Source organism: Theropithecus gelada, chromosome X, assembly GCF_003255815.1.
Source record: "Theropithecus gelada isolate Dixy chromosome X, Tgel_1.0, whole genome shotgun sequence".
NCBI lineage: Eukaryota > Metazoa > Chordata > Mammalia > Primates > Cercopithecidae > Theropithecus > Theropithecus gelada.
In genome coordinates, this window is record NC_037689.1 from 24,436,194 (window position 1) to 24,462,860 (window position 26,667).

The 26,667-nt window shown below is 42.5% G+C and overlaps 1 protein-coding gene and 1 long non-coding RNA gene across 5 annotated transcripts in view; one reads left to right on the top strand and one right to left on the bottom strand.

Annotated features, from left to right (window-relative positions):
• Positions 1-10,930, top strand: part of XG (Xg glycoprotein (Xg blood group)) — a 66,012-nt gene extending 55,082 nt beyond the window's left edge. For 3 of the 4 annotated variants that reach the window (XM_025373602.1, XM_025373599.1, XM_025373600.1), the window contains exons 8-11: positions 1,156-1,200; positions 2,646-2,681; positions 5,792-5,908; positions 8,793-10,930. In XM_025373602.1, coding sequence (XP_025229387.1) covers positions 1,156-1,200; positions 2,646-2,681; positions 5,792-5,908; positions 8,793-8,809 — 215 coding nt within the window. In that variant the 3' untranslated portion in view covers positions 8,810-10,930. The remainder of the gene's footprint in view (positions 1-1,155; positions 1,201-2,645; positions 2,682-5,791; positions 5,909-8,792) is intronic. The other variant, XM_025373601.1, reaches the window with a different exon arrangement.
• Positions 6,445-22,673, bottom strand: LOC112616614. The gene is made up of 3 exons (XR_003117679.1): positions 22,640-22,673; positions 9,913-10,173; positions 6,445-6,792 (listed from the first exon to the last, which is right to left on the bottom strand). It is a non-coding gene; the product is annotated as an uncharacterized LOC112616614 (long non-coding RNA).
• Between the last annotated feature and the right edge of the window lie 3,994 nt (positions 22,674-26,667).

The following is a 26,667-nucleotide window of genomic DNA, read 5'->3' on the forward strand; positions in this document are numbered from 1 at the left end:
CGTCTGCTAAGGCTGCCATAGTAAATTCCTACAGTCAGGAGGGCTGAAGCAAAAGGGATTTCTTCTCCCACAGTCCTGGAGACTGGAAGTCTGAGATCAAGGTGTGGGCAGGGCTGGTTCCTCCTGAGGCCTCTCTCCTTGGCTTGTAGACACCATCTTCTCCTTGTGTCCTCACAGGGTCATCCCTCTGTGTGTGTCTCTGTCCCCATCTCTTCTTATAAGGTCTGTAGTCCTATTGGATTAGAGCCCACCCTAGTGATCTCGTTTTATTTTAATCACCTCTCTAAAGACTTTGTGTTCAAATACAGCCACAGTCTGATGCCCTCGGGATTAGTACTGTGACCTGTGAATTTGGACGGGAATATAGTTCAGCCCATAGAACCCATTATCCACATAAGTCATTTCACTTCAAAATCAGCACAAAGCATTAGTTTAAAAATCTCAAATCTGTATTTTTAAAAATTTCTCTTAACACGTTAGAAAAATGTAGAAAAACTTTTTTGTTGTTGTTTTTCTGAGACAAAGTCTCACTCTGTAGCCCAGCCTGGAGTGCAGGGACGTGATCATAGCTCATTGCAGCCTCCACCTCCTGGGCTCAAGCATTCTTTTGCCTCAGTCTCCCAAGTAGCTGAGACTACAGGTGCACATCACCACACCCGGCTAATTTTTTTTTTTTTCAGTAGAAATGGAGTCTCACTGTGTTTCTCAGGCTCCAACTGAGCTCACGTGGTCTTACCGCCTTGGCCTCCCAAAGTGGTAGGATTACAGGTGTGCGCCACGACACCCAACCTGGAGGAATTTTTTTTTAAATGGGTTATGATTACTATTTGTGGCCTGTATTTTCTTCCTATTCTCTTTTTTTAACCAACATTTGCTGGCATTTTTTTTTACGCCCAAGGAAACACATTTGCCCATCTATGTCAGGCCTCGAGACCCTCAGGGATGTACATCTAATGCACCTTCAGCCACCAGTGTAAACAGTAAACAGGGCCAGACGACACCTGTGCACCTTCCCTGGCCTTGGGAGAGCCACTGGAATCTCTGCAGCCTTTAAGAGCATCTTGCTTCAGGTTTGCTGACCTGCTTGCTTCTGTGAGAGCATGTAGATTTCCTGAGCAATATCTAGCATTTCATGGTCTCTTTTCTACCCTTCAGGAAGACGGGGCTATAGACCCAACTCTCGTTATGGAAATACTTATGGTAAAGGAATTATGTCTTACAGAATATGTGAGGCAAAGCTGTCCATTTGCAAATAACTAACACACTGTCTGTACTGATGGGAAGCTGATGCTTTTATCCAATGCACAACAACTAACTGGCGATTCGGGTCTCTAATTTGCATTTTCCTTGGTCATCCATGCTGGGGGGAGATGTCGTGCATGCCCTGAGGACTTAATTTCTTGAAAGGAACTCTGGCCCACTTACAGGTGGTACTGGGTGCATGTGTGTGCACATGTGTGTGTATGCATGTGTTCACACACAGGTATGCTTGTGTGTATTGTGTGCGCATGCATGTGCACATGTGCATGTGGATTTTGTAATCATGCTCATAAGTGCATGTGGATTTCATGTGCACATGTGCAAGTGTCGGTGTGCACACATGTGGATTGTTTGAGCGCATGCATGTTTATATGTATGTGCACAGATGTGTTGGCATGTGCTTGTGCATTTTGCATGTGTGCATGTTTGTGCTTGGGTTGCATATACATTGCATGTTTCCCGTGTGTATCCATTCACATGCATACATTTAGGGTGTGCAAGCGCATGTGTGCACGTGGATAGATGCAGGAGTGTGCATCTGGGTGTGCTCGTGTGGTGCATGTGCATACTGCACGAATATATCATGTGTATCTGTGCATGTGGATTGTGCATATACATGCGTGTGTACAGGCATGCACATACACACATGAATGTGTTTGTGCATATTTGTGTGTACATGCACGTGTTTATGCATACATGTGTTAACATGTGCACACATGTGTACATGTGTATGTTTAGGCGAATTGTGCTTTATATGTGCTTTTGTTGCCTGTATGTGTGGTATGTGCATGTGTGTGTATGTGGGGATGTGTAGGATGTGCACGTGTGCTTTGTGTTGCGTTTGTATTTACGTGTTGCACATGTGTGTAAATGCGTGTGTGCATGCACATGTGTATGCGTGCTTGTCTGCCTGTGTGTTGCACGTTTGTTGCATGCTGCATGTGTGTATGCATGTGCACACACATTTGTGCATGTCAGTGTGTATGAATGGCACATGTGTATGAATGGCACGTGTGTATGAATGGCACGTGTGTATGAATGGCATGTGTGTGTGTGCATGTGTCTCCATGGAGTTGTCAGCCTGTGTGTGTTTTGCATGCGCACATATGTAGACTCCCCAATGCCGAAATTAAGGCTGCATCTCCCTCTCCCTGGTATTATCCCCATTCCGCTAATGACCATTAGACATGGCATACACATTCACATTCCTCCTCCTTATGCTCCTTATGCTGCTTGGCTGTCCCCCTCCCCCGTCAAGAATGTAAATTCCCTGAAAACAGGGATCTGTGTGCTGTGTTCACAGTCGCATCCTCGACAGTGCCCAGCAATAGAAGGCACTCCGTAAGCTCTGCTGAATAAACACGAACGTCCTTTTCCGCTTACAGGTGGAGATCACCATTCAACGTATGGCAATCCAGAAGGTAACTGATTGACTCACCTTGTCCCAACCTTTAATAAGAGCACACTCTCCTAAATCAGTGCTGGGAGGAGCTGTTTGGGCTTCTGTTTCCCAACCTCACGACTTTCATGGAGCACTCACACTTTTTTTGTATATAAAGTAGCTTCTGAACAACAATATCTGACCTTCAGCACAGGACCAATCAGAGTTGAGAGAAAGGAGAGGCAAGCATTGGTTTTCGCTGCAGAAGATGCCCCTTAGCTCTCAGAGTAAGGCTGTGAATGAGTGCTGAGACCATTGCACTTCTCCCAGTACCGCCATTACTCCCCTTTCTTTGACCAGCACTAACTTGAAACCCAAGAAGGACAGAAGAAAGGAAGCTATGAACACTCTGCCCAAAGAAGCCATCAGAGTGCACTGTCAATCCCATCTCAGGTCAAAGGAGGGAGAACTTGAAGCCCAGAAGGCTGACTTTGTGTCCTGTGTTGCTGGGAGAACAGGTTCCCCATTCCCTAAGAGTCATACTCTTGGAGATTTGGGCTGACGCCTGCTTGAGTTTAAGTTGAGAGTAAACGTGCTCAACCCCAAGGCTCTTGTGAGTTTTCAATGATGGGGGAGGAGAAAGTGATTGAAGCTGACCTCTGCCTTTCAATGAACATGCAGAGTACTAGTATCAATATTTTTGGGGTATGTTGGCATCCTTAGAAAAATTTATTGATTCTCCTTTTTCCCTCTATGGTGTAAAGTGAGGTCCAGGGATGGAAAAGGCAAGGCAAATAGACAAGTAATTGCAGTCAGATCTGATGAAAAATTTGCTGGAACATATGGGATCCTGTAGCAAGGCAGAAGGGATACTCCTAGACTGGGTTAGGTGAGGGAGGTAGGGCTTCCTGGAGAGAACAATATCCAAGCCAGTCCCCCAAAATATGGGTGAGAGGTGTCCAGGAGAAGAGTGAGGTGTCAGGGAAGATAGTGTACTAGGTAGAGCTGGATACACACGTGGGGACACCAGAAATTGTGTAGCCAGGGTGTGGAATGCAACAGGAACCAGGGAAGGATGCAGTGGTGACCAGGAAAGACCGCCAGGTTAGCAGAGGTGGAGTCTGCACTTCATAGAACCTTCATGGGAAAGAGCCTGCCCCTGTTGATGTGTGGGTGAAGAATGGACCTGAGGGGGCTCACTAAGGCCCAGGGAGACCCCCTTTCAGACCAGTTCAGTACCCCTTGGAAATGATGGCAGGCTGAATTAAAGCCTTGGCAAGGGAGGCAAAGAGAAACAGTCAGCTTGGATGACCACTTTTTAATAACAATTGATTGTACTTGATTGATTTGTAAGAGATGGGAGAGAGGAAAAGGTACGTATCAGTCAGCTATGCTGTGTCACAAAAGACCCCAAAACTTAGTGGCTGGAAATAACAAGCATGTATTATGTTCATGATTATGTGAGTCAGCAATTTGGGCTGAAACCATTCTAGTGGTCCTCCTGGTCTCTTCTGAACTCCCTCTCTTGTGTGCAGTCAGCTGTAGGTGTGGCCAGAGCTTTGACCATGTTTCCCACGTCTTCTTATATATCTGGGGCCTTAGGTGGAATGGCTCATCTCAGCTTCATGTGGGCTGTCACATCCCTCCAGGAAGCCAGGCCAGGCTTCATCACATGGTGACCAGGCAGGGTACCAAGAGCATGAAGAGAAGCGTGCCTGGGCTTACAGCCACCACCTCTTCACTTGTGTGGCATTCTGTTGGCTAAGCCTGGATTCTCAGAATGAAGATGCAGCTCCACCTCTGGATGGGGAACACTGTGAAATCGTACTGTGGAGTGTGTGCACATAGGGAGGGGAGGAATAGAGAGCTGTCTCTCCCAGGGGGCAGGGGGCAGCGGGCGGCAGCATCAGCCCTGGAGCAGGTTCGTGCGTTCAGTGACGGCACTCTTCCCCCCAACATGGCAGCCTCATTCGTGGAGCAGCCTTGTGTCCCTCACCTATGCCATGCCACGTACTGGCCCAGCTGTTCAACCCAGTCTGAAGAAAGGCATGCCTGGAAAGGGTGGCTATTTCAAATGGAAATTGTGGTGTCTTCCTTTTTCCCTTTGGAAGTGTTGCTTTTTGCCACATCAAGCTCCTTCTTCTTGTTCTTTGTGCAGGAGTACCAAAGCTCTGGGGTCATTTGCCATCGAGGCACTGAAGATGCATCTGTGCAGTGTGTGCTTGGGTCTAGAGTTCCAGCATGCCTTTGAAAGCAGGCCTCTCTGGCAATTTTTCGTTGAACAATATTTTTGCATGAGTGAGCGTTCTACATCTAAAAAGGCACAAAATAGTTTTGACATGTGCCTGTCATCTCAACTACTCAGGAGGCTGAGGCAGGAGAATCGCTTGAGCCCAGGAGTTCAAGACCAGCTTAGGCAACATAGTGACACCCCATCTCTAAAAAAATAAATCAGGCCAGGCGCGGTGGCTCGCCTCTGTAATCCACACACTTTGGGAGGCCGAGGCAAGTGGATCACCTGAGGTCAGGAGTTCGAGACCAGCCTGGCCAGCATGGTGAAACCCTGTCTCTACTAAAAATATAAAAAGTAGCTGGGCGTGATGGCATGGCCTGTAGTCCCAGCTACTTTGGAGGCTGAGGCAGGAGAATCACTTGAACCCAGGAGGAGGAGGTTGCAGTGAGCCGAGATCACACCACTGTATTCCAGACTGGGCGACAGAGCAAGATTCCATCTCAAAAATAATAAGAAAAAATATTAATAAAATTAATTAAAAGGCATACACGAATTGACTTCAACAAACAAACAAAAATGCCAAGGGCCTCGTCTGTGCAAATCCTGGCCTTGGATGTCTCCAGTGGTAAAATGTGGTTGCCAAGCTTGGCTCTTTGTGAAAACAGAATTACTTCCTAAGGTGTTTTTTTTTTTGTTTTTGTTTTTTAATTAACTTTCTCTTTTTTTTTTCTGTGAGTACAAGGATGGGAAGGGATGTGATGGAGAAGTTATTAGATAGGTGCAAAAGTTATTGCAGTTTTTGTCATTACTTTCAATGGCAAAAACGGCAATAACTTTTGGACCAACCTAAGATTTAAGCAGTTTTCCTGCAGCCGTGTTTTTCTCACTCGCGCTTTGCTTTTTCTCCACTCCTGCAGGCAATATGGTAGCAAAAATCGTGTCTCCCATCGTATCTGTGGTGGTGGTGACACTGCTGGGAGCAGCAGCCAGTTATTTCAAACTAAACAATGGGAGAAATTGTTTCAGGACCCGTGGTAAGTTTGGCTCTGAACATTATTTTCCTTGTTACTAAGCCTGATTTTTTTTAAAAAATTACTTTCAGATGTCTGTCACTAGCAAGGTTATTTCTGGTTAAGTTCAATATACATAACTTGCCTAATCATGTGATTTTTTAACATTTATTTTTATTTTTTTTGAGACAGAGTTTCACTCTGTTGCCGCGGCTGGAGTGCAGTGGCACGATCTCGGCTCATTGCAACCTCCGCCTCCCGGGTTCAAGAGATTCTCTTGCCTCAACCTCCTGAAGAGCTGGGACTACAGGCGGGCACCACCACGCCTGGCTACTTTTTGTATTTTTAGTAGAGATGGGGTTTCATCATGTTGGCCAGGCTGTTCTTGAACTCCTGACCTCAAGTGATCTGCCCGCCTTGGCCTCCCAAAGTTCTGGGATTACAGGTGTGAGCCACCGCGCCTGGCCACCGATTGGGTTTTCCCGGTCAGGTGTAAGCTGTACCTTCCCCTAAACCTGGTTACAATGACACTGGCACATTATCTGCCTGATGTAAAAGAGGGGGAGAAAGAAAGGAAAGAAAAAGAAACAAACAAAAAAAATTACTAAGTTACATTGCAAGACTATAAGCATGGCGGTTGATTTAACTAGCCAAATACAGTTCTGTTCTGTTTTGTATTCAGTGACATTTTCGTCACAGGTGAGTCAGGAAAAATATCTGGGTTGAATGTGAATGTTTTCCACAGAACCCGACCCGCAAAGAAAACTACCGAATCACTAAATTTTAAGCCTCTTGATGGAATTCCAAAGCTGTGCTCAGACCATAGGGGAAAAGAAAGATCTGCTGTGGCTTCTTGGGTTTGAAGAATCACTGGGGATTTGAGAGCAGAGGATGCCCTAAAGAAATCTCTGAAACAACAGTCAGGGATTGTTTTGTAGACAAAAGAGTGACACAGATCTTTAACTGGGGGTCTCTGGAGGTTTGGTTTAAACCTCAGGCCACCCACATCAGAATCTGTCTGAAGTTTGCCCAGGGCCCTCTAAATCATACCTTCTTTGTGTCCCTAAAGGAAACCAGAAAGGGATGCCCATTCCTACGGTGTTTGCTTTAGGATTTGCATTTGGCCTCAAAAATCCTAAAACCTTCCCCTGCGCTCCCTCTGCTGGTAAATGGGCAGTATCAACCATTAGCTAATGAACCTCAGGGGTCAGCCTCCATCTACATTACACCCCGTCCTGAAATTTTGGGAGGAAACTGAGTTTCTGAAAAACAGTCTTATTTCCCTGGCAACCTGACAGCAGATTCTTGGGTTCAGTGACAACACTCTTTCACCAACATGGCAGCCATCATTAATGAGACACCACGTGTTAATTTCAGTAGTATTTGTGGCAGTGATTTGTAAGCCTTTGTTAACCAAGGGCTGAAACTGAGTGAGCAGAGAGAGGCACCCGTCTCCACAAGCACAAAATGTAAAGGCAGGGAACAGGGGACATCCACAAACTCAATAATCAAGGCAAATATATTTTAGTGCAATATTTTTAAAGGAAAATCATTGGACTGGGGGCCAGCTGAGTTTCTGAAATAGGTGTAGTTTTAAAAACGTGGATGATGCCTGCCCCATTTATCTGAGGTGGCAGCATGTTTTTGCTAAAGGGGTGTAATGTCTTGAAGCTCTTTCATGCCTTTTGGCTACCTGGTAAGTATTTTGTCTACTTTCTCCATTGTACTTCAGTGATACCCTTACCAAGTATTCCCAAGCACCAAGTTTATCTTCCCTTCCCTTAAAGTTCCTGAGATCAGAAAGGAGGATGTAGACAGAGTGAGATGATATTAGGGAGATCTCTTCAAGGTGAGCAGTGACATTTATGTGGATCCTGGGCTCATATCATCTTGCTGGCTGTAAAACCTTTATACTATCTAGGAAATATGTGTATGACAGCACTATGTAGGGGTTTGGTATCAAATGGGGCTCAGACCTCTGTGAACTTGACTCTAAGGTTCCAGGCTGCTGCTAATGGTACCCAGCTGTCCACCTATCCTTAGTTGGGCCAATAATTTTCTCTCTCTCCTAAAGGATGATGTGCATGGTATACTAACCATATCCATGGTGATGTGGTGCAGTGCACAACCTGTGGAACTGTATACATGCTGAGGCCATACACTGAAGCTTGCATACTTTGTAGAGAAAGAGTTGTAGTAATGGAGCTACATAGATGGCAGCAGATGTCTGTCACTTGATGTGGACTTTTAAGAATCGTACTTTGCTTTTATTTTGTAAAGTGGAGCAAATGACAACACCACTTCAGAAGTTATAAAGACCAAGAAGGCCATATTAAAAAAAAGAAATTCCTACAAATATTAGTTTTAACCAAAAAGAAAGTTACTCAATTCATTTAAGATCATCAAAATCCTTAACAAGTGGCAAAATGTAAAAAACAATGTTTAGAAAACTAATATTTGTTTCCAGATATGATTTTAACAGTTTTAAAATATTTTCTATTTTTAATTTTTCCAGCTTTATTAAGGTACAGTTGACAAATAAACGTTGTATATATTTAAGATGTACAACTTCATTGCTGCATCATTTATTTGCTCTAATCTATTTCCTTCTGCTGAATGTAAAGCAAGTGTCATGTAGACAGCACATAGTTGGATCTTGGTTTTCTTTTTTTGAAGTAGATTTTTCATTCTTCTAGCTTTATTAAAGTATAATAGACAAATATTGTATATATTTAAGATGTGCAACTTCGTTTCTGCTTCATTTTTTTTCTGTTCTAATCTTCCTTCTGCTGAATCTAGAGCAAGAGTCTCTGTAACAGCATAGAATTGGATCTTGGTTTTCTTTTTCTTTGTTTAATAGACTTTTTTTTCCCCCCACAATGACATTTGTTTCCAATCTGCCTTTCAGAACCAGAAAATGTCTGAAGACGTTGAGATCCCCTGATTACTTTGAGAAAAACAACTAAAACAAGAACCCTGTTTATCACTGTTGTGGAAATTTCCTTTTATTCTTGACACAATTTGATGACCTAAAGTGTGTTTTCTTCTGTGTGAAGTACGTGAGCTGCCTCACTAAGCATTCCCAACTCATTGGATGTGATGTGGTTATAGAGATAAATTAGGCAGCTAGACCCTGCATTCTAAAAAAGGATTGCTTGATCTGTTGGTTTGGCCATTCATTTGCACAAAGAGACTGTGGCTCTCTGTTCTGAGATCTTCAGCTACCTCATGGTGCAATAACACACACATGCTTAACCATGTTGACGGCACAAAGCAGTGAGCAGTAGGGAGGCAGAGTATCTTGGTGGGGAGGGGATGCTATCAGCTTCTGGGAGATGGAGAATATCGTTGAGTTTCCAAAGATGCTGGGCTGGGCCTGTGCTAAATTCTTCAGTGTTATAAAAAATCATTGAGCATTCACTATTGCGGATGAAGTGGGGATGCATTATTTCTGACACCCACAAGCAGGGTTTGAGCATCCTTTCAGCTTTGATGTATCTGCACATAAAATTATTATTACCTGAAGAAAATAAGGCTGCATTTTGAAATGCTAAGTGCAAAGCGACTGATGTTAAAACCATCTGGGGGAAATCTTGGGATACTTTTTCCTAGAAAATCACATGGTTTTGATATGTTTTGGCAGATAGGAGACAGAAATGGTGATTATCAGGTGTTGAGTCCTTTTGTAGTATTTGTAGTCTTTGATACTCTGTAAGTACTGGTTCCTAAGGCAACAACATTGCATTCCTTGGTTTATACTTTTTCTATTCACCAGAGTAGGAAATCTTAAATCCTTAGGCATCCAAGAAGTATACTAGCTTTTTGCTTCTCTTTTAGAAATACTTGTGGGGAGAGAAAAAAGGATGGTTTGGGCATATTGGTATAGTTTGAGGAAACTAAGGTTAATGTTCATGTAACATTTAGACTTCGCCATAAATATCAGAACCAAAGATTGAGACATTCATGCAGAGTCTGGAATGTATATACGGGACCCATAAAAATTCCCAGTATACATGTTTTATGCTCACCAATATGAACTGGGGTCTTCAAAGAAAGAAGGTTGAAAGTGGAAAGCCCTTGAAAGAGCTCCCCAATTTGTAAAATATCTTTAATCATTCACGTTAGGGATCTCAGAGCTGTGGGTCTCAGATTGTGGATTCATGCATCCTTTGTGCAATTTGAAGATAGTCCGTATTTCCTATTTCAGTATTAGGTCCTGCAACACTTTTCAATTCTTGTAGAAGGTGTTTTCAGGAGTGGTGATGTCTGATGCCCAATTACTATTTTCTCTATAAGAGTTTCAGCGTAAGCTTAATTAAATTCTTGTGAAAAAGCCTCTGTGTTTTTAGTTGTATATACACACACATACCTACTTAAATGGAATCTAAACATTTTTAGCCTTTAATCCATTCCATTTTCTAAAACTGTCATAAACCATTTTTGATCATTTTAAATAAATGTAAAAGAAAAAATAACTGGATTTGATTATTGCATAGTTTTTTCTATATTTCACAAATAAATTTTATGAAATGGCTGTAGAAGTGGCCCCAAAATTATGAACCTTCATAGCTGTGAATAATATGCAACAAATCTCTTTTAAAGCTCAAGATAGATTATGAACATATGAAATACATAGAGTTACCTAATAATGAGATAAAATTCACCTGGGGGACAAGGATAATGTTCAACCTACTTAAAATGAAAATATTTGAATAATGACTGCTTGGGGGAACCTCTCTGAGGGGTCATGAGGATCACCTGTTGGGTATTCTGTTTTCATGCTGAGAAGGTGAGAATTGAACAGATGAGAAAAGCCTTGATAAAATGTCATCTCCATGTATTTTAGAGAAGGATAACCTTGATTGTACAGTTGACCCTTGAACAACACAGGGTGAACTGCATAGGTCCACCTATATGTGAATTTGCTTCTGGCTCCGCCATTACTGAGACAGCAGGACCAACCCTCTGTCTACTCAATGTGAAGCTGATAAGGGTGAAGACCTTTATGGTGATCCACTTCCACTTAATAAATAGGAAACTCATTAATTTTAACTTCCTTATGATTTTCTTCATAACATTTTCTTTCCTGTAGCTTACTTTATTGTAATAATATGGTATGTAATACATATACAAAATATGTGTTCAACTGTTATCAGTAAGGCTTTCAGTCAACCAGTATGCTATGAGTAGTTAATTTTTTGGAGAGTCATAAGTTATACATGGGTTTTCAACTGTGCGGAGGGTCAGTTCCTCTCACTACCCCACCTGGTTCAAGGGTCGATTATATGGTGTTAAAAGCCACACTTGCCTCCTCTTTGTGGGGACTTGAATGCGTTTGGTGGTCAACGGATAAATATCTTTGTGTTGGAATGAAGAGAAGCCATGACTAATTTAGTAGGGTGAAGAGGAAAATCACAAACACGTGAGCTATATTTTTGTTTATTTTTTTCTACACAGGCTAAAAAATAACAACTTTTTTACCCAAGTATAAACCACTATATGAAATTGTTCTAGTTGTATGGGAGAGGAAAGTATGATTCTGCTGATTTGCCTTTGACTACTGGAATTGGAATATCCAGTTACACACACACACACACACACACACACACACACACACACACACAAGCACAGTATTAACACACTGATACGTGTTGAATTATGTCCCCTCAAATTCATATGTTGAAGTCCTAACCCCTGGCACCTCAGAATGTGGCCTTATTGAAAATAAGGCTCTTGCAGAGGTAACTAGTTTATTGCAATGAGGTCATACTGGAGTGAGGTGGGTCCCTAATCCTATATGCCTGGTGTCTTTATAAGAACGTGGGATTTGGACACAGGTAGTTACATAAGGAGAATGCTGTGGAGTGATGTTACCACAAGCCAGAGAACTACCCAAAGCAAGGAGAGGACCCTGGAACAGATCCTTCCCTAGAGACTTCAGAGGGAGCATAGCCCTGCAGACACCCTGGTTTTGGACTTCTGGCCCCTAGAACTGTGCACGAAGAAACAAATGTCCATTGTTTAGGCCAATCAGTTTGCAATACGTTGCTATAGCCGCCCCATGGAATGAATACATACATTAACACATGCTGTGTACATGTTTTTTTCCCCCTAATTTAAAAAAAAAAGATGGGGAATTCATTTAGCTTGCCTATAGAGGTAGTATGCAAGATTAGTCAGGGTTAAATTCCAGACTCTGACACTCAATTTATAGATTCACATCCTGGCTTCTCCATTTCAAGCTGTGCAAACTTAGGCAAGTTATACCACCTCTCTGGGCCATGGTTATCCCATGTCAGGGGAAAAAAGGGAGGTGTCCTAAGAAGATCTTCCTCTCCAAGATGTGTTGAGGATATAAGACTCAATGTGTGAAGGCTGATATAAGACTCAATGTGTGAAGGCTGGGCGCGGTGGCTCATGCCTGTAATCCCAGCACTTTGGGAGACCAAGGCGGGTGGATCACCTGAGGTCAGGAGTTTGAGACCAGCCTGGCCAGCATGGTGAAACCCCGTCTATACCAAAAATACAAAGAATTAGCTGGACATGGTGGTGCACGCCTGTAATTCCAGCTACTCGGGAGGCTGGGGCACAAGAATCACTTGAACCCGGGAGGTTGAGTCTTCAGTAAGTGGAGATCACACCACTGCACTCCAGTCTGGGCGACAGAGTGAGACCCTGTCTCAAAGAAAACAAAAACAAAAACAAAAACAAAACAAAACAAAACAAAACAAAAAAAAGACTTAATGTGTGAAAAGCATTCTAAGTGGTGCCTGGGAGGCAGTAAGGGCTGCCCAGGGGTTGGGGGAAAAAAAATAAGCTTTTCTTAGTGTAAATAAAATCAATCTCATTGAAATATATATGGCATTTCTTAGAATTGGCTCAGAAGCAACAAACATGAAAAAAAGCTCAACATAACATCACTGATCATTAGAGAAATGCAAATCAAAACCACAATGAGATACCATCTCACACCAGTCAGAATGGTGATTATTAAAAAGTCAAGAAACAACCGATGCTGGTGAGATTGTGGAGAAATAGAAACACTTTTACACTGTTGGTGGGAATGTAAACTAGTTCAACCATTGTGGAAGACGGTGTGGCAATTCCTCAAAGATCTAGAACCAGAAATACTATTTGACCCAGCAACCCCATTGCTGGGTATATACCCAAAGGAATATAAGCCATTCTATTACAAAGATACATGCACGTGTATGTTCATTGCAGCACTATTCACAATAGCAAAGATATAAAATCAACCTAACTGCCCATCAATAATATACTGGATAAATAATATGTGGTACACACACACACACACTCACACACACACACACGCACGCAGCTATATACTATGCACCTATATAAAGGAATGAGATCATGTCCTTTGGAGGGACATGGATGGAGCTGGAAGCCATTAACCTCAGCAAACTAATGCAAGAAGAGAAAACCAAACACTGCATGTTCTCACTTATAAGTGGGAGCTGAACAATGAGAACACATTGACACAGGGAGGGGAACAACACACACTGGGGCCTGTTGGCAGATGGAGTGTGGGGAGGGAGAGCATCAGGAAAAATAGCTAATGCATGCTGGGCTTAATACCTAGGTAGTGGGTTGATAGATGCAGCAAACCACCATGACACACGTTTACCTATGTAACAACCTGCACTTCCTGCACACGTACCCTGGAACTTAAAATAAAAATAAAAGAATTGGTTCAGAAGTCAAGACCATGAAGTCAAGACTGTTCAACCTAACTAAAAACACAGTCTTAGAGAATGCACACGTTGTCCACCCAAATCCCTTCTTTCTGTCTTAATAGTTTCAATAGTGCTATATTTCTGGTGTATGGAGCTGTGGCCATGGTTCCTCAGCTGAACTACATTTCCCAGCATTCCTTGTGGGTAGGTGAAGTCACATGACTGCACTCTGGCAAATGGTGAGTCACTTCTATTTCTGAAGATGAAAGATACTTTCATTATTTAACCAAAAATCGTCTTCCAGCATGAGGAACATCACGGTGAGTCAGTCTTGCATTTGGAGAGAAATTACTGTCAGGACCCAGTAGGTCTAATGGAAGAACCCTTTCCCTGTGTTTTTTGCATGCAAAAAGTATCTGAGGGAATAATTTAAATTTAAATTTTTCTTGGGGATCCAGTTATCTATCCAGAGAATTCCTGGGAGCCCTGTGAGAACCTTTACACATCCCCCCAAACCTTGCTTTACTTGAACACCGAGAACATAAAGATATTTTTTGAAAACTTTAATTTCCCCCTCAATTTTTTTTTTTTCTGATACATACATTTTCTTAAGTTAACCAAGTCCCCAAGTTTTCTCATTAAGTCTTCAAACAACATGAGCTTTGTCCTCTCAGGATAATTGCTAAGAATCAGTAGTTCTTTCTGATATTTTTTGCTGGAAGAATTTTTGCTTGAATTCCACAGGCATTCAGCTCCCTGAATGCATAGATGATGTTTTGAGCTGCCTGGGGAAGATTCTCCTCCTTCTTTCCAGGATAAATTCACCTTAAATATTTGCTGATCATTCATTATATTGATGGGGGGAGTACAATTTACTAAGACTTTATGTTTCTGCAGACATTTTGGAATTTGACTTTCAAATTGTGTGTGTGTTTTCTGACATGCTCATTTTGGAGACTTTTCATATAATCTGTATGTGCAACTGTTATTTTATCCACTTTCAGATAATTATATGTGGATTTCGTTGCTTTTTCTTCCAGAGATTTTAAAGACTAATTTACCTTAACACATAAATCAGTTTCATCAACATTCCTTCTGATTTCTAGCACGTCTCCACCTTCTAATGCATTTATCTTCAATGACAAGGGCTCACCATCCACCGCATCATCTCCAAGAACAGCAGTCTGATCTGTCTTCAGCAAGTATTTTCTAATATTGTTTGTGTTTGTTCATTAAATTCACTCACTCTTTCTTTGCATCCATTGGCTTCTTGGGAAATCAGGTTTATGCATCTATGAAAATGGAAATTTTCATTCACACTATCTTTTATCGCCATCTTAAGTGAGACTCTTAAATCTCATAGGTCTTTCCATGTCACTCATTGACGTATGTCATGTTGAAGTGTATTGTGATGGGGCCAGTGGATTTCAAATACCATCAAACTTTTTCCTCTCTAGTATTTCCAAACAATGACATTTCTTTTCACACATGGACAGATATGGTCCTCCTCATTTTAACAGTTCTTCTTTAGGATTCAAATTCTAAAACCACCAGCAGCAAACGATGTAATTCTTTTCACCAAAAGCAAATTCTTGCTCTGAACCCATCAAAGTTTTCAGTACACACTATTTTCATACAGCCCTTGATTTTTTTTTTCAGTTAAGTTCATTTAGATGGTCAGAAATGTCAGTTAAGCGTCATTTGAAGGTAATAACTAACCTTGAAAAACTAGTGGCTTGGGTATAGATTTCCAAAAAATTAGACTGGGCGTAGTGGCTCACACCTGTAATCCCAGCACTTTGGGAGGCCTAGGTGAGAGGATTGCTTGAGTCTAGGAGTTCAAGACCAGCCTGGGCAACATAGTGAGACCCCATCTCTAGTAAAGATTAAAAAATTAGCTGGGCGTCGTAGTGCACACCTGTAGTCCCAGCTATGTGGGAGGATCACTTGAACTCAGAAATTCAAGACCATAGTGAACTGTGATAGCATCACTGCACTCCCGCTTGGGCAACAGAGTGAGACTGTCAAAAGAAGGAAGGAAGGAAGGAAGGAAGGAAGGAAGGAAGGAAGGAAGGAACGAAGCAAGGAACGAAGAGAGGGAGGGAGGGAGGGAGGGAGGGACAGAGAGGGAGGGAGGGAGGGAGGAAGGAAGGAAGGAAGGAAGAGAGGGAGGGAGGGAGGAAGGAAGGAAGGAAGGAAGGAAGGAAATAAATTTGATTCTTTCCGCCCATAAACTTGTGATGAAGCACCAGTTTTGGAAAGCTGCCCTGCTTTGGTGGAAATAGCAGATGGCAAGATTCTGATACCTTCTACTATGAAGTTCAAAACAGTCAGAAGTGGGCAACTTGGTTTTTCTGAAATGTATCATTCTGATATCAGACTCAGGCCTAGAGGAAATTTTTTAATGCCTCTGACAGATCTAAAGCACATGTTCTGAGAGCACCATGCGAAAGCGGCCGCTGTCCTGTTCGCTTGGCTTCATTGATCCAAATCACAGGGTTGACGATTTTCCTTCAAATGGATACAGTGAGGGATTCTGCAGCTATATGAGGCATTTGAGTGAAGGTGATACTTGCTTCTTGACTGCACAGATGCCACTTTTTGCCTTTGAGGACTTGCTAAAGAGTTCAGACTTTTCCTCCTGTATGTTTTCTGTGCACAAGTCATGTTTTGTGGTGAGGACCATGGATTTTATTTCATTTTTTTCATAACCTTTCTATGCATATGAGACCTTGAGGCTGCAGAGAAAGAAATTATTGGGATAAACAAATCCAAATGGAAATAGGCTCATTAGTTTAGCTAAGGAGAACACTTCTGTTGTTTTAATGACGTTCAAGCTTTAATCACAGAATTTTCGTGCAAAAGAAAAACTACACATATTATATACGTGCGTGTGTGTGTATCTCCTGTAAAAATAGAAACAATATATTGTATTAAGGAGGCCTTATAGCTTCAGAAATTTTTTTTTCAAATATTATTCTTAGGTCTGTAGTATGAAAGTTCTTTTAAAATAAACTGTACAACAATTTCACAAAATATTCAAAATAAAAAAGAGGGAGTGTAGGATATTAATTGTCACTAAATTTAATAATTAAAATACTAAAAATTTTACGAAGGGGTGACCACACTAAAATTCATATATACCCAAAGATCTTTTAAAAATTAGATTTTTCAGGCTGGGTACAGTGGCTCATGTCTATAATCCCAGCACTTTGGGAGGACAAGATGGGAGGATCACTTGAGGCCAGAGGTTGGAGACCAGCGTGGGCAACAGAGCAAGACCCCATCTCTACAAAAATTTTGTAAAAATTAGCTGGATGCAGTGGTGTGTGCCTATAGTCCTAACTACTTAGGAGGCTGAGGCAGGAAGATCACTTGAGCCCAGGAGTTCAAGACTGCAGTGAGCTGGGATTGTGCCACTGCATTCCAGCCTGAGGAACAGAGTGAGACCTTGTCTCTAAGAAAGAAAAAAAATTTTGAACATTACAAAAGCCTACAATCTTTTTGAAATTGATTACTTTAGTTAAATTCTTCTCCATTCAGTGTGATTTTAGAAGTAATCCTTTTACATCTGGAAAATGAAGAATAATTTATTATTTCGCCCAGAGAATGATAAATCGATCTATCAAAATACAGCAATCTAGAAAGCTAATAAATAATGTTCTAATTAGGAAGACCTACTGCCAGTAGGAGTAATAGATAATAACAATACTATTTGCTTATTCCTTTTATTTTAGTAGAAAAATACGCTTTTAAAATAATTTATGTACTTATTTATTTATTTTTGAGATGGAGGCTCACTCTGTCACCCAGGCTGGAGTGCAGTGGCATGACCTCAGCTCACTGCAACCTCTGCCTCCGGGTTCAAGCGATTCTCCCTGCCTCAGCCTCCTGAGTAGCTGGGATTACAGGCACCCACCATCATGCCCAGGTAATTTTTGTATTTTGTTTTGTTTTGTTTTGTTTTTTTTGTTTTTTTTTTGAGACGGAGTCTTGCTCTGTAGCCCGGGCTGGAGTGCAGTGGCCGGATCTCAGCTCACTGCAAGCTCCACCTCCCCGGTTTACGCCATTCTCCTGGCTCAGCCTCCGGAGTAGCTGGGACTACAGGCGCCCGCCACCTCGCCCGGCTAGTTTTTTGTATTTTTAGTAGAGATGGGGTTTCACCATGTTAGCCAGGATGGTCTCGATCTCCTGACCTCGTGATCCGCCCGTCTCGGCCTCCCAAAGTGCTGGGATTACAGGCTTGAGCCACTGCGCCCGGCCAATTTTTGTATTTTTAGTAAAGATAGGGTTTTGCCATGTTGGCCAGGCTGGTCTTGAACTCCTGACCTCAGGTGATCCGCTCGCCTCAGCCTCCCAAAGTGCTGGGATTATAGGCGTGAGCCACTGTTCCCGGCCTTTTAAAATAATGTAAATACTTTACACATGTACATATAAAAATGGATGTTGGTTGGGTGTGGTGGTTCATACCTGTAATCCCAGCACTTTGGGAGGTCAAGGTGGGTGGGTCACTTGAGCCCTTGAGCTTTGGAGTTTGAGACCAAGCTTGGTGATACATGGAGACTCTGTCTCTACAAAAAATTTAAACATTAGCTGGGCATGGTAGTACATGCCTGTGGTCCTAGCTACTGGGGAGGCTGAGGCAGGAGAATCGCTTGAGCCTGGGATGTTGAAGCAGTAGTGAGCTCTGATTGCACCATTGCACTGAAGCCCAGGTGACAGAGTAAGACCCTGTCAAAAAAAAGGATGTCAGTGTTAATGAGTTGTTTATAAAGATAGAATTAGAGTTCCAGGGATGACTGGGGAGGTCTAGTGTATTATAACCCCTACCATGTGCCCGTCAGGGACTGGTACTTAAAAGTCTAAACAGTAACTGCAGAATTTGAGAGGTGTATAAAGAGAGTCTCTCAAATAGTGCTTAGTCATTAGTTCAGCGATGGTCAGTTTGAGCATAGCTATAAAATTAGCTTATCACGGTGAAAAGTGTGTAAGCATCACTATCTTGTAGCATGTAGTTTCCCAGCAGGGCCATGCGACACCCAGTGGACATTTCTGAATTGTACATTCAAAAAAATGTTACCACTGGCTGAACGTTTTTTTCATTTAACATAAAAGTTAGTCTTGGGGGTGTCATTCAATGCCTTTTCTGCTTCCTTCAGAATTATAAAGGCTTCCGCCACAACTTTGATCTGAGCCCAGTTATGAACTTCATACAAAGCTGCAGAGAGGAGCCTGTGTCTGTTGAAGAAAGGCTCACGAGGTCCCATGGTAAGGGGAGAGGAGCTGGGGTAATGAGGAAGAAAGGCAGCTTTCCAGGGGCCGAGTCCAGAAGACCAGACTTGTCAGAGAACGGAACTAGCTTGCCCATCTCAGCCCATGAGAGAGTTTCACACCACGTGCTATTCTGGTTCCACACATTGAAGCACTTGGGTGACTTGGAATGGCCTCCATCTAAGCTGCATCTTCCCTCACAGTTCCAAATATAAATGCAATGCATTCCCTGGGTTCCTGCCAGCCGTTGTCATGTTTTTGCTTCACAGCTGTCTCCTCCCCGCCCCCTGTCCTGTTCATCTGCCCCTTGCTAAACAGATATTCATGAAACGTGACTGCTTGTTTATGAATAGCTGGGATGTAGACATGACATATGGAAAGAGAAGCTGCCAATTTTTCCCCAACCAAAAGTGAAAACAGTGCTTGGACCTAACAAGCATAGAACGTTTGATCCCATAGCAGAGCTGGTGGGAAGGCTGGGGGCAAAATCTCACACTGTCCACCATTGGCTGTAGACCAAAGGGAGGCTGCAGGGAGGTGGGGCCATTTCAATCGCAGGTCCCCACTCACTATGAGCACTTCCTCACCCACATCCTCTGTTTTAATCTTTTCTCTCTATCTCTTATCAACTTCCAACATATGATAAAGTATCACCTTTTATTGTTTCTCTCCCGGCTCCATCACCCGCTAGAATGCAACTGCTACAAAGGCATGGATTTGTCCCCAGTTTCCAGAAACATGACTGGCATGTAGTAGATGCTCATTAAAGACTTATTTATTTATTCATTGAGACAATGTCTTGCTCTGTTGTCCAGGCTGGAGTGCTGCGGTATGATCATGGTTCACTGCAGCCTCAAACTCCTGGGCTCCAAAGATCTAGGCTCTAGTGATTTTCCCACCTTGGCCTCCCAAATTGCTGGGATTACAGACTTGAGCCACCACGCCTGGCCCTAAAGACTTATTAAACACACAGGAAAATGAATGAGTGAAGCCGTCGTTCAGGCCACAACTTTAATAATATTAAAGAGGAGATATTTTCTTTTGGTATTCTAGCTAAAGACTTTTTGGATGAGATGGATAAGGATATTAACAAATGTGTTTTTTAAAAAATATATATATACATATTACGAAATAAAACATCCGGAAGACCTCCATAACTCAAGGAACCAATATTCTACAAATGACCCATGTGTGAAGTGGCAGAATCACGAATGGATAAAAGGTTTGTCTGAAGCTTAAGATAAACCTGTGGGTTTTAAATTTATAGACTTTAAAAATTCAGTGATAGGATTTCAGATTCCACACGACCTTATCTTTGAGAAGCTAATGATGATCAAGTTTTGTCATCGAAGGAGAACATTCACCGTGATTTGAAAAGATGACTAAAATACTTTTTCTAACTATATATCTTCATGAGGTTATATTTTCTTCATCTACTTTAACCTACTTTAACCTGAACAACGTAAGGAATGTTGATCTGAGAAACTGGTCATCTCCTCATAAGTCAGATATTAACACAATTTGTAAACATGTGAAACAGTACTCTTCCCCTATGAAAATTTTTCCGTTTGAAAAAATACATCCCATTTTTCATAAAATTACATTATTTAAAATGTACTGGATTTATCTTTAAAATTATTAATTAGTCAAAAACTTCATTTTAATTTCAGAAAATATAGAAATGTTAATTTTAATTTATTACAGCATTAAATTTAATGCAATGTAATTTAATTACAGAACATATAGACATTTACAATGCACAAAACCAAAAGGCCCTTAATCATTGTTAAGAGAGCAAAAGAGGCAGGACACGATGGCTCATGCCTGTAATCCCAGCACTTTGGGAGGCTGAGGCAGGTGGGTCACCTGAGGTCAGGAGTTTGAGACCAGCCTGGCCAACATGGTGAAACCCTGTCTCTACTAAAAATACAAAAATTAGCCATGTGTGGTGGCACATGCCTGTAGTCCCAGCTACTCGGGAGGCTAAGATAGGAGAATTGCTTGAACCTGGGAGGTGGAGGCTGCAGTGAGCTGAGATTGTGCCACTACACTCTAGTCTGGGCAAGACAGAGTGAGACTCTGTCTCAAAACAAAACAAAAAAAGAGGGCAAAGGAATCCTGTGACCAACACGTTTCACAATTTCTGCTTGATTTTATAAGTGATGGCACTTTTCCCCTGAAATCTCTGCAGTTTTATAAATCTCCCTCCCTATCTGACTGCCTCAATCCTTTTCTCTCTCTGCCAACTCAAAATGGTTGAGGCAATAAAGACAGCATCCGTAACAAGATGTACTTAGATTCAGGACCTCTGGGCTGGGTCAATTTGAGGGCTTAACAATGTCCTCCAGTAGCCAGGTTCTCTGTGTCTTGCAGTCCTGTGTTTCATGAGTCATCAGCCCATTTCACTCATGGCAGAAGATGGCTGCTGTACCTCCAGCCATCACAGCCTTATCCACTAATATATGTAAGCCCAATTAAGATCATTTCCTCCCAGATTTTCTCTTTTAAGAGCAAAGACATTCTTTCAGGGCTCACCCCCAATTCCTCATCCCTGATTTACACACAGCCCCTAACTAAAAGTAATCAGGTGTAGCCAGGCATGGCGGCTCACACCTGTAATTCCAACACCTTGGGAGGCTGACTCAGGAGGACCACCTAAGGTCAGGAGTTCAAGACCAACCTGGCCAACATGGTGAAACCCTGTCTCTACTAAAAATACAAAATTAGCCAGGCATGGTGGTGGGCACCTGTAATCCCAGCTACTTGGGAGGCTGAGGCAGGAGAATCGCTTGAACCCAGGAAGTGGAGGTTGCAGTGAGCCAAGATCATGCCATTTCACTCCAGCCTGGTCGACAGAGTGAGACTCCCTCTCAAAAAAAAAAAAATAAAATAAAAAAAGAAAAGAAAAATAAAAAAGCATGAGAAAGCATGAAGGAACCCTGGGAAAAAACACAGGCTCTGCCAACAGTAAGGAAAAATGATGGTTGACTGGGAAGCCAGTAGCACGTGCTGCCAATCATTTGCTTATTTTGTGTCAAGTTGTTTGCCAATGTAGTTCTTTATATGTTATATATTATTATGTTAATCTTTGCCAAAATATAAAATATTGAGATGTAATTGCAATTGTGACCCACACACATACATGTAGATGCATGTTCTGTGTATCGCAAATGTGTTCTCTCATTCTGTACTTGTCTTCAGTTCTTAGAAACTTTGTTACAATCATGTTGTGCAATCAAATAGCTTGGCACAAACATCTGTTTTGTTCCTTCTGAGTTTGATTTTTGTTGTTGTTGTTTGAGACAGAGTCTTGCTCTGTCACCCAGGCAGGAGTGCCGATCATGGCTTACTGCAGCCTTGAACTCACAGGCTCAAGCAATCCTCCCATCTTAGTCTTCTGAGTAGCTGGGACTACAGGCGTGTACCAACACTCTCGGCTAATTTTTTTTTAAATTTTTTGTAAAGTCGGAGGGATCTCACTGTATTGGCCAGGCTGTTCTTGAACTCCTGAGCTCACGTAATCCTCCTGCCTTTACCTCCCAAAGTGCTGGGATGGCAGGCATGAGCCACCATGCCCAGCTGCCTGCTGGGTTTCAATCCTTCCTTTCCCAGCACGCATGTAACTTGAAGAGGGTTTTGTAACTAACTCTCCAATAAAATTGTCCTGGGCGTATAAATGTCTTGACGTTTTCTTCTAATGCCTCCCTAGGAAAACTGGCACACACCTGTTCCCAGCAACACGGAGGAGAGAAAGGTTTACTCCGAATGCACCCACGACAAAACTCACCTGCTGCCAAGCTCTCCGTGGCTTCCTGGAGACCAACACACACAGGAACAGAAGCCCGGCAACCCCCAGGGGAAGATGCCTCCTCCGGGTTTAAAAACGGAGCTACCCTTTTGCCCGGGGATCATGAGCCTTGCCTTGTGACTTAGTGCCTTATACTCTGCTTTCAGAGCACCAGTTCTCAGTGCAACGGGAGAAACAGGCGGGTGACGAGGGTGGGGTGATTTATGGGACAGAGAATGGTGCAACACCTACCCTTGTTTGTGTTGGGAGACAGAGGCCTCCTGCATGCCCGAAACATGTTGTTTAAACATCCCTGCAGTTGCGCCAATGTCTTTTTCTCTCTGGCTGTTTCAGCCCTTTTCTATCTCTACTAAATCCATGCTCCCCCCTCTCCAGCCCTCCTGGCTCCAGCTACCCTCCCCAGCGCCCTCAAATCTCGGAAATGCAAGCAGTGCGTCTCAAGCCTGGCTGTGCGTTGGGAACTCCTGGAGGCCTGGTTCACATAGCTGGGTCGGGGGAAGCCCTGGGATGCAGGGTTCTGATTTCAGAGTTCAGATGCCTAAGAATGTGCATGACACAGTTTCCCAGGTGATGCTGATGCTGCCGGACCAGGACTGAGCCTGCACATCTCACCCCGAATTCAAAATCAAAAGATGGGGTGAGGGTTCTCAGCCAAACGCAGCCTGAGATTCTATTTTGGAGACCGCTGTTCCAGAGAGAAGCGCAGTGCGCCTGACACTTGGTGGGTGGGGCCCAGGGACACTGCTCAACACCCTGCAGGGCACAGGACGCCCCCAACAGACAGTCATTCAACTTAAATATTAATAGTGATAAAGTTGAGAAAGACTCTATCTATTGTCTATCTATGTATCCATCTATCCACCCATTCATCTATCATCATCATTTATCTATTACCTATGTATCATTTCTCTATTACCTGTCTATACATCTAGCCATCCATCATCCATCTATCATCATTATTTATCTATTATCCGTCATTTATCTAATATCTGTCTTCCTATCTATGTATCTATCTTCATCATCATCATCAATCTCTTATCTATCTGTTTATCATCTATCTCCATCTATGTGTCTATGTATCTGTATATCTATCATCTATTTATCACCTATTTCTCCATCCTATCTATCATCTATCTGTCCATCCATCCTATCTCATCTATCATCTACCTATGTATCATCTATCATGTGTCTACTGATCTATTTATCTATCCATTATCTATCTATTTATTTATCATTTATCTAAACAGTGACTCACAGTCGCAGACTGATTCTGCCCCTGCCCCCACCAGGGGACACTGTGCAATGTTTGAGGTCAGTTTTAATTGTCATTACTGGAAAGTGTGCTAATGGCATCTGGCAGATGGAGCCCAGGGACACTGCTCAATACCCCACAGTGCACAGGACGGGCCCACCACCGAGAATCCCGCCCTGAATGCCACAGACGCCTTGGTGAAAAACTCCAGGAGTAACTTCCATCCAACCTTGGGAAAGGGATCAGGTTGACAATCACATCATTCTGAACAGTCCGGGAGGCAGGAGCTGTCTGAGTCATTTGTAAATGCACCTCTCATTAGAACACTCGTAAGACCCTTTCCCGTAGGAGGATCCTCCCTTACCCAGAGCAAGATCACAGCACTCCACGGTTTCCCTGCTGGAGCAATGAGAAGCCAACACAGGCCCCATGGAACGAGTTGGCAGCACGAGGCTGTGCAGACATCTGGCAACTATTGGAGCCAACAAGGAGAAAGCATAGAAGCTGGGAAAGTCTCCCCTTCCTTGCACAAGAACTGAGACTTCCTTGGAGGAGCCAGCTTCATTCTGGCATTTCTCGTCTTCGGGGCTGGCATCCAGAGGATAGAAACCTGAGGTCGTACTGGCAAAGGGGGCTCCGCCGGGGCACTTCTCGGCTCCTAAGGATTTCCCCAATGACTCAGAGGCTGGACAGATTTAAAAGTGGACCCCCTATGGAAAATGGTACAGAGATTTCTCAAAGAACTAAAATTTTATCTACCAGTTGATCTAACAGTTCCACTACTGGGTATTCACCCAAAGGAAAACAAGTCATTATGTCAAAAAGACACACCATTCACAATAGCAAAGATATGGAGTCAACCCAGGTGCTCATCAACAGGTGATTGGATACAGAAAATGTGACTTATGTGTACAATGGAACCGTATTCAGCCATGCAAAAGAATGAAATTCTATCTTTTGCAGCAACATGGATGAAACTGGAGGCCATTATCTTAAGTCATTATTATACTGAGAAAAATAACGTCAATTACCACATGTTCTCACTCTAAGTGGGAGCTAAATAATATGTCCACATGGACATAGCGAGTGGATTAATAGACGTTGGAGATACAGAAGGGTGAGAGAGTGGGAGGATGGTGGAGAATGAGAAATTACTTAATAGGTACCATGTACACTATTCAGGTGATGCTTACCCTGGAAACCCAGACTTCACCACAACTCAGTATATCTATGTAACAAAATTGCACTTTACCCCATACATTTACACAAATAAAATAAATCAGTAAAATTTGATATGTAAACCTGTTTAATACAAACGAATGCAGAAAAAAATGTTGTAATAACATAAAAAATAAATAAAGGTGCCCTCTTGATGCTTACTATGCCTGCAGATATCTCACAAAGCCCCAGTAGCCGCGAGGAAAATGCTTGCATGCAGCCTGCTGGAGGTCAGAGACAGCCTCCACTGTTTATTTACAGCTCTGGGTCCATCTATGAAGTAGAGCTAAAAACACCACCGATACCTGTCCCCAAGGCTGAGCTGATGCAGGAACAGCCCTCAGCACAGTGCCTGGTATCCACAGACCATCGATCATCCTAGGTATTAATCTAGATCAGGAAGTCCTGACTGTAGCTTGCATTGATCGCCATTGACAGTTTCGGCAAGAATCTGGGTTCCTTTGCCGTCGCTTTCTGATGGTCACGTGAAGGCTTTTCTTCTCCAAGTAAGTTCACTCATTCAACTCATGCACTCATACATGCATGCATTCACGCATTCATTCACTCATTCAACTCATACATGCATGCATTCACACACTTATTCATTCAACTCATGCACTCATACATGCATGCACTCACACAATCATCCCTCATTCAACTCATGTATTCATACATGCATGCATTCACACATTCATTGATTCATTCACTGAATTCACTCATACATGCATGCACACTTTCACTTATTCATTCATTCATCTCTTAACTTGTCCATGCATTCAATTCATTCGTTCACTCATACATAATACATTAATTCATGAAGTGTTTGCAATCTTCACTCATGTGCGTGCATTAACACACATGCTAGTTTGTTCAGCTCATTCGTGTACTCATACATATTTATTCACTCATTCATTCATCCACATATTCACACTTGTCATGTATTCTGTTCATTCACTCACACACACACATTCATTCCTGTATAAATGCATGCCTTCATGTGCTCATTCAATCCTGCATGCATGAATTCACTCACTCACTCATGCAGGCATGAACTCACCTGCTCACTCATTCATGCACTCATGCATACACGAATTCACTTGTTTACTCACTCATACATGCACTTATACATGCATGAATTCACTTCTTAAGTCATTCATGCGCTCAATCACGTATGAATTCACTTGTTCACTCATTCATGCACTCACTCATGCAGGCATGAATTCACCTTCCACTCATTCATGCACTATGCATGCATGAATTCACTCGTTCACTCAATCATTCATGCATTCAACTCATTCATTCACTCATTCATAGATTCATGCCTTCATTCATGCATGCATGCATTCACCTGGTTTTTCCACACAGTCACACCTCCATTCATGCATATATCTCTAAATTCATTCACACATGCATTGGCTCATTCATGCCTTCAACTCGTGCATTCACGTGTGAATGCATTCATTCCCTCCTTGGCACAAACATTGATTCACTGGTTCATCCATTTCCTGGCTCGCTCATTCATGAGTAGTTGTTTGTT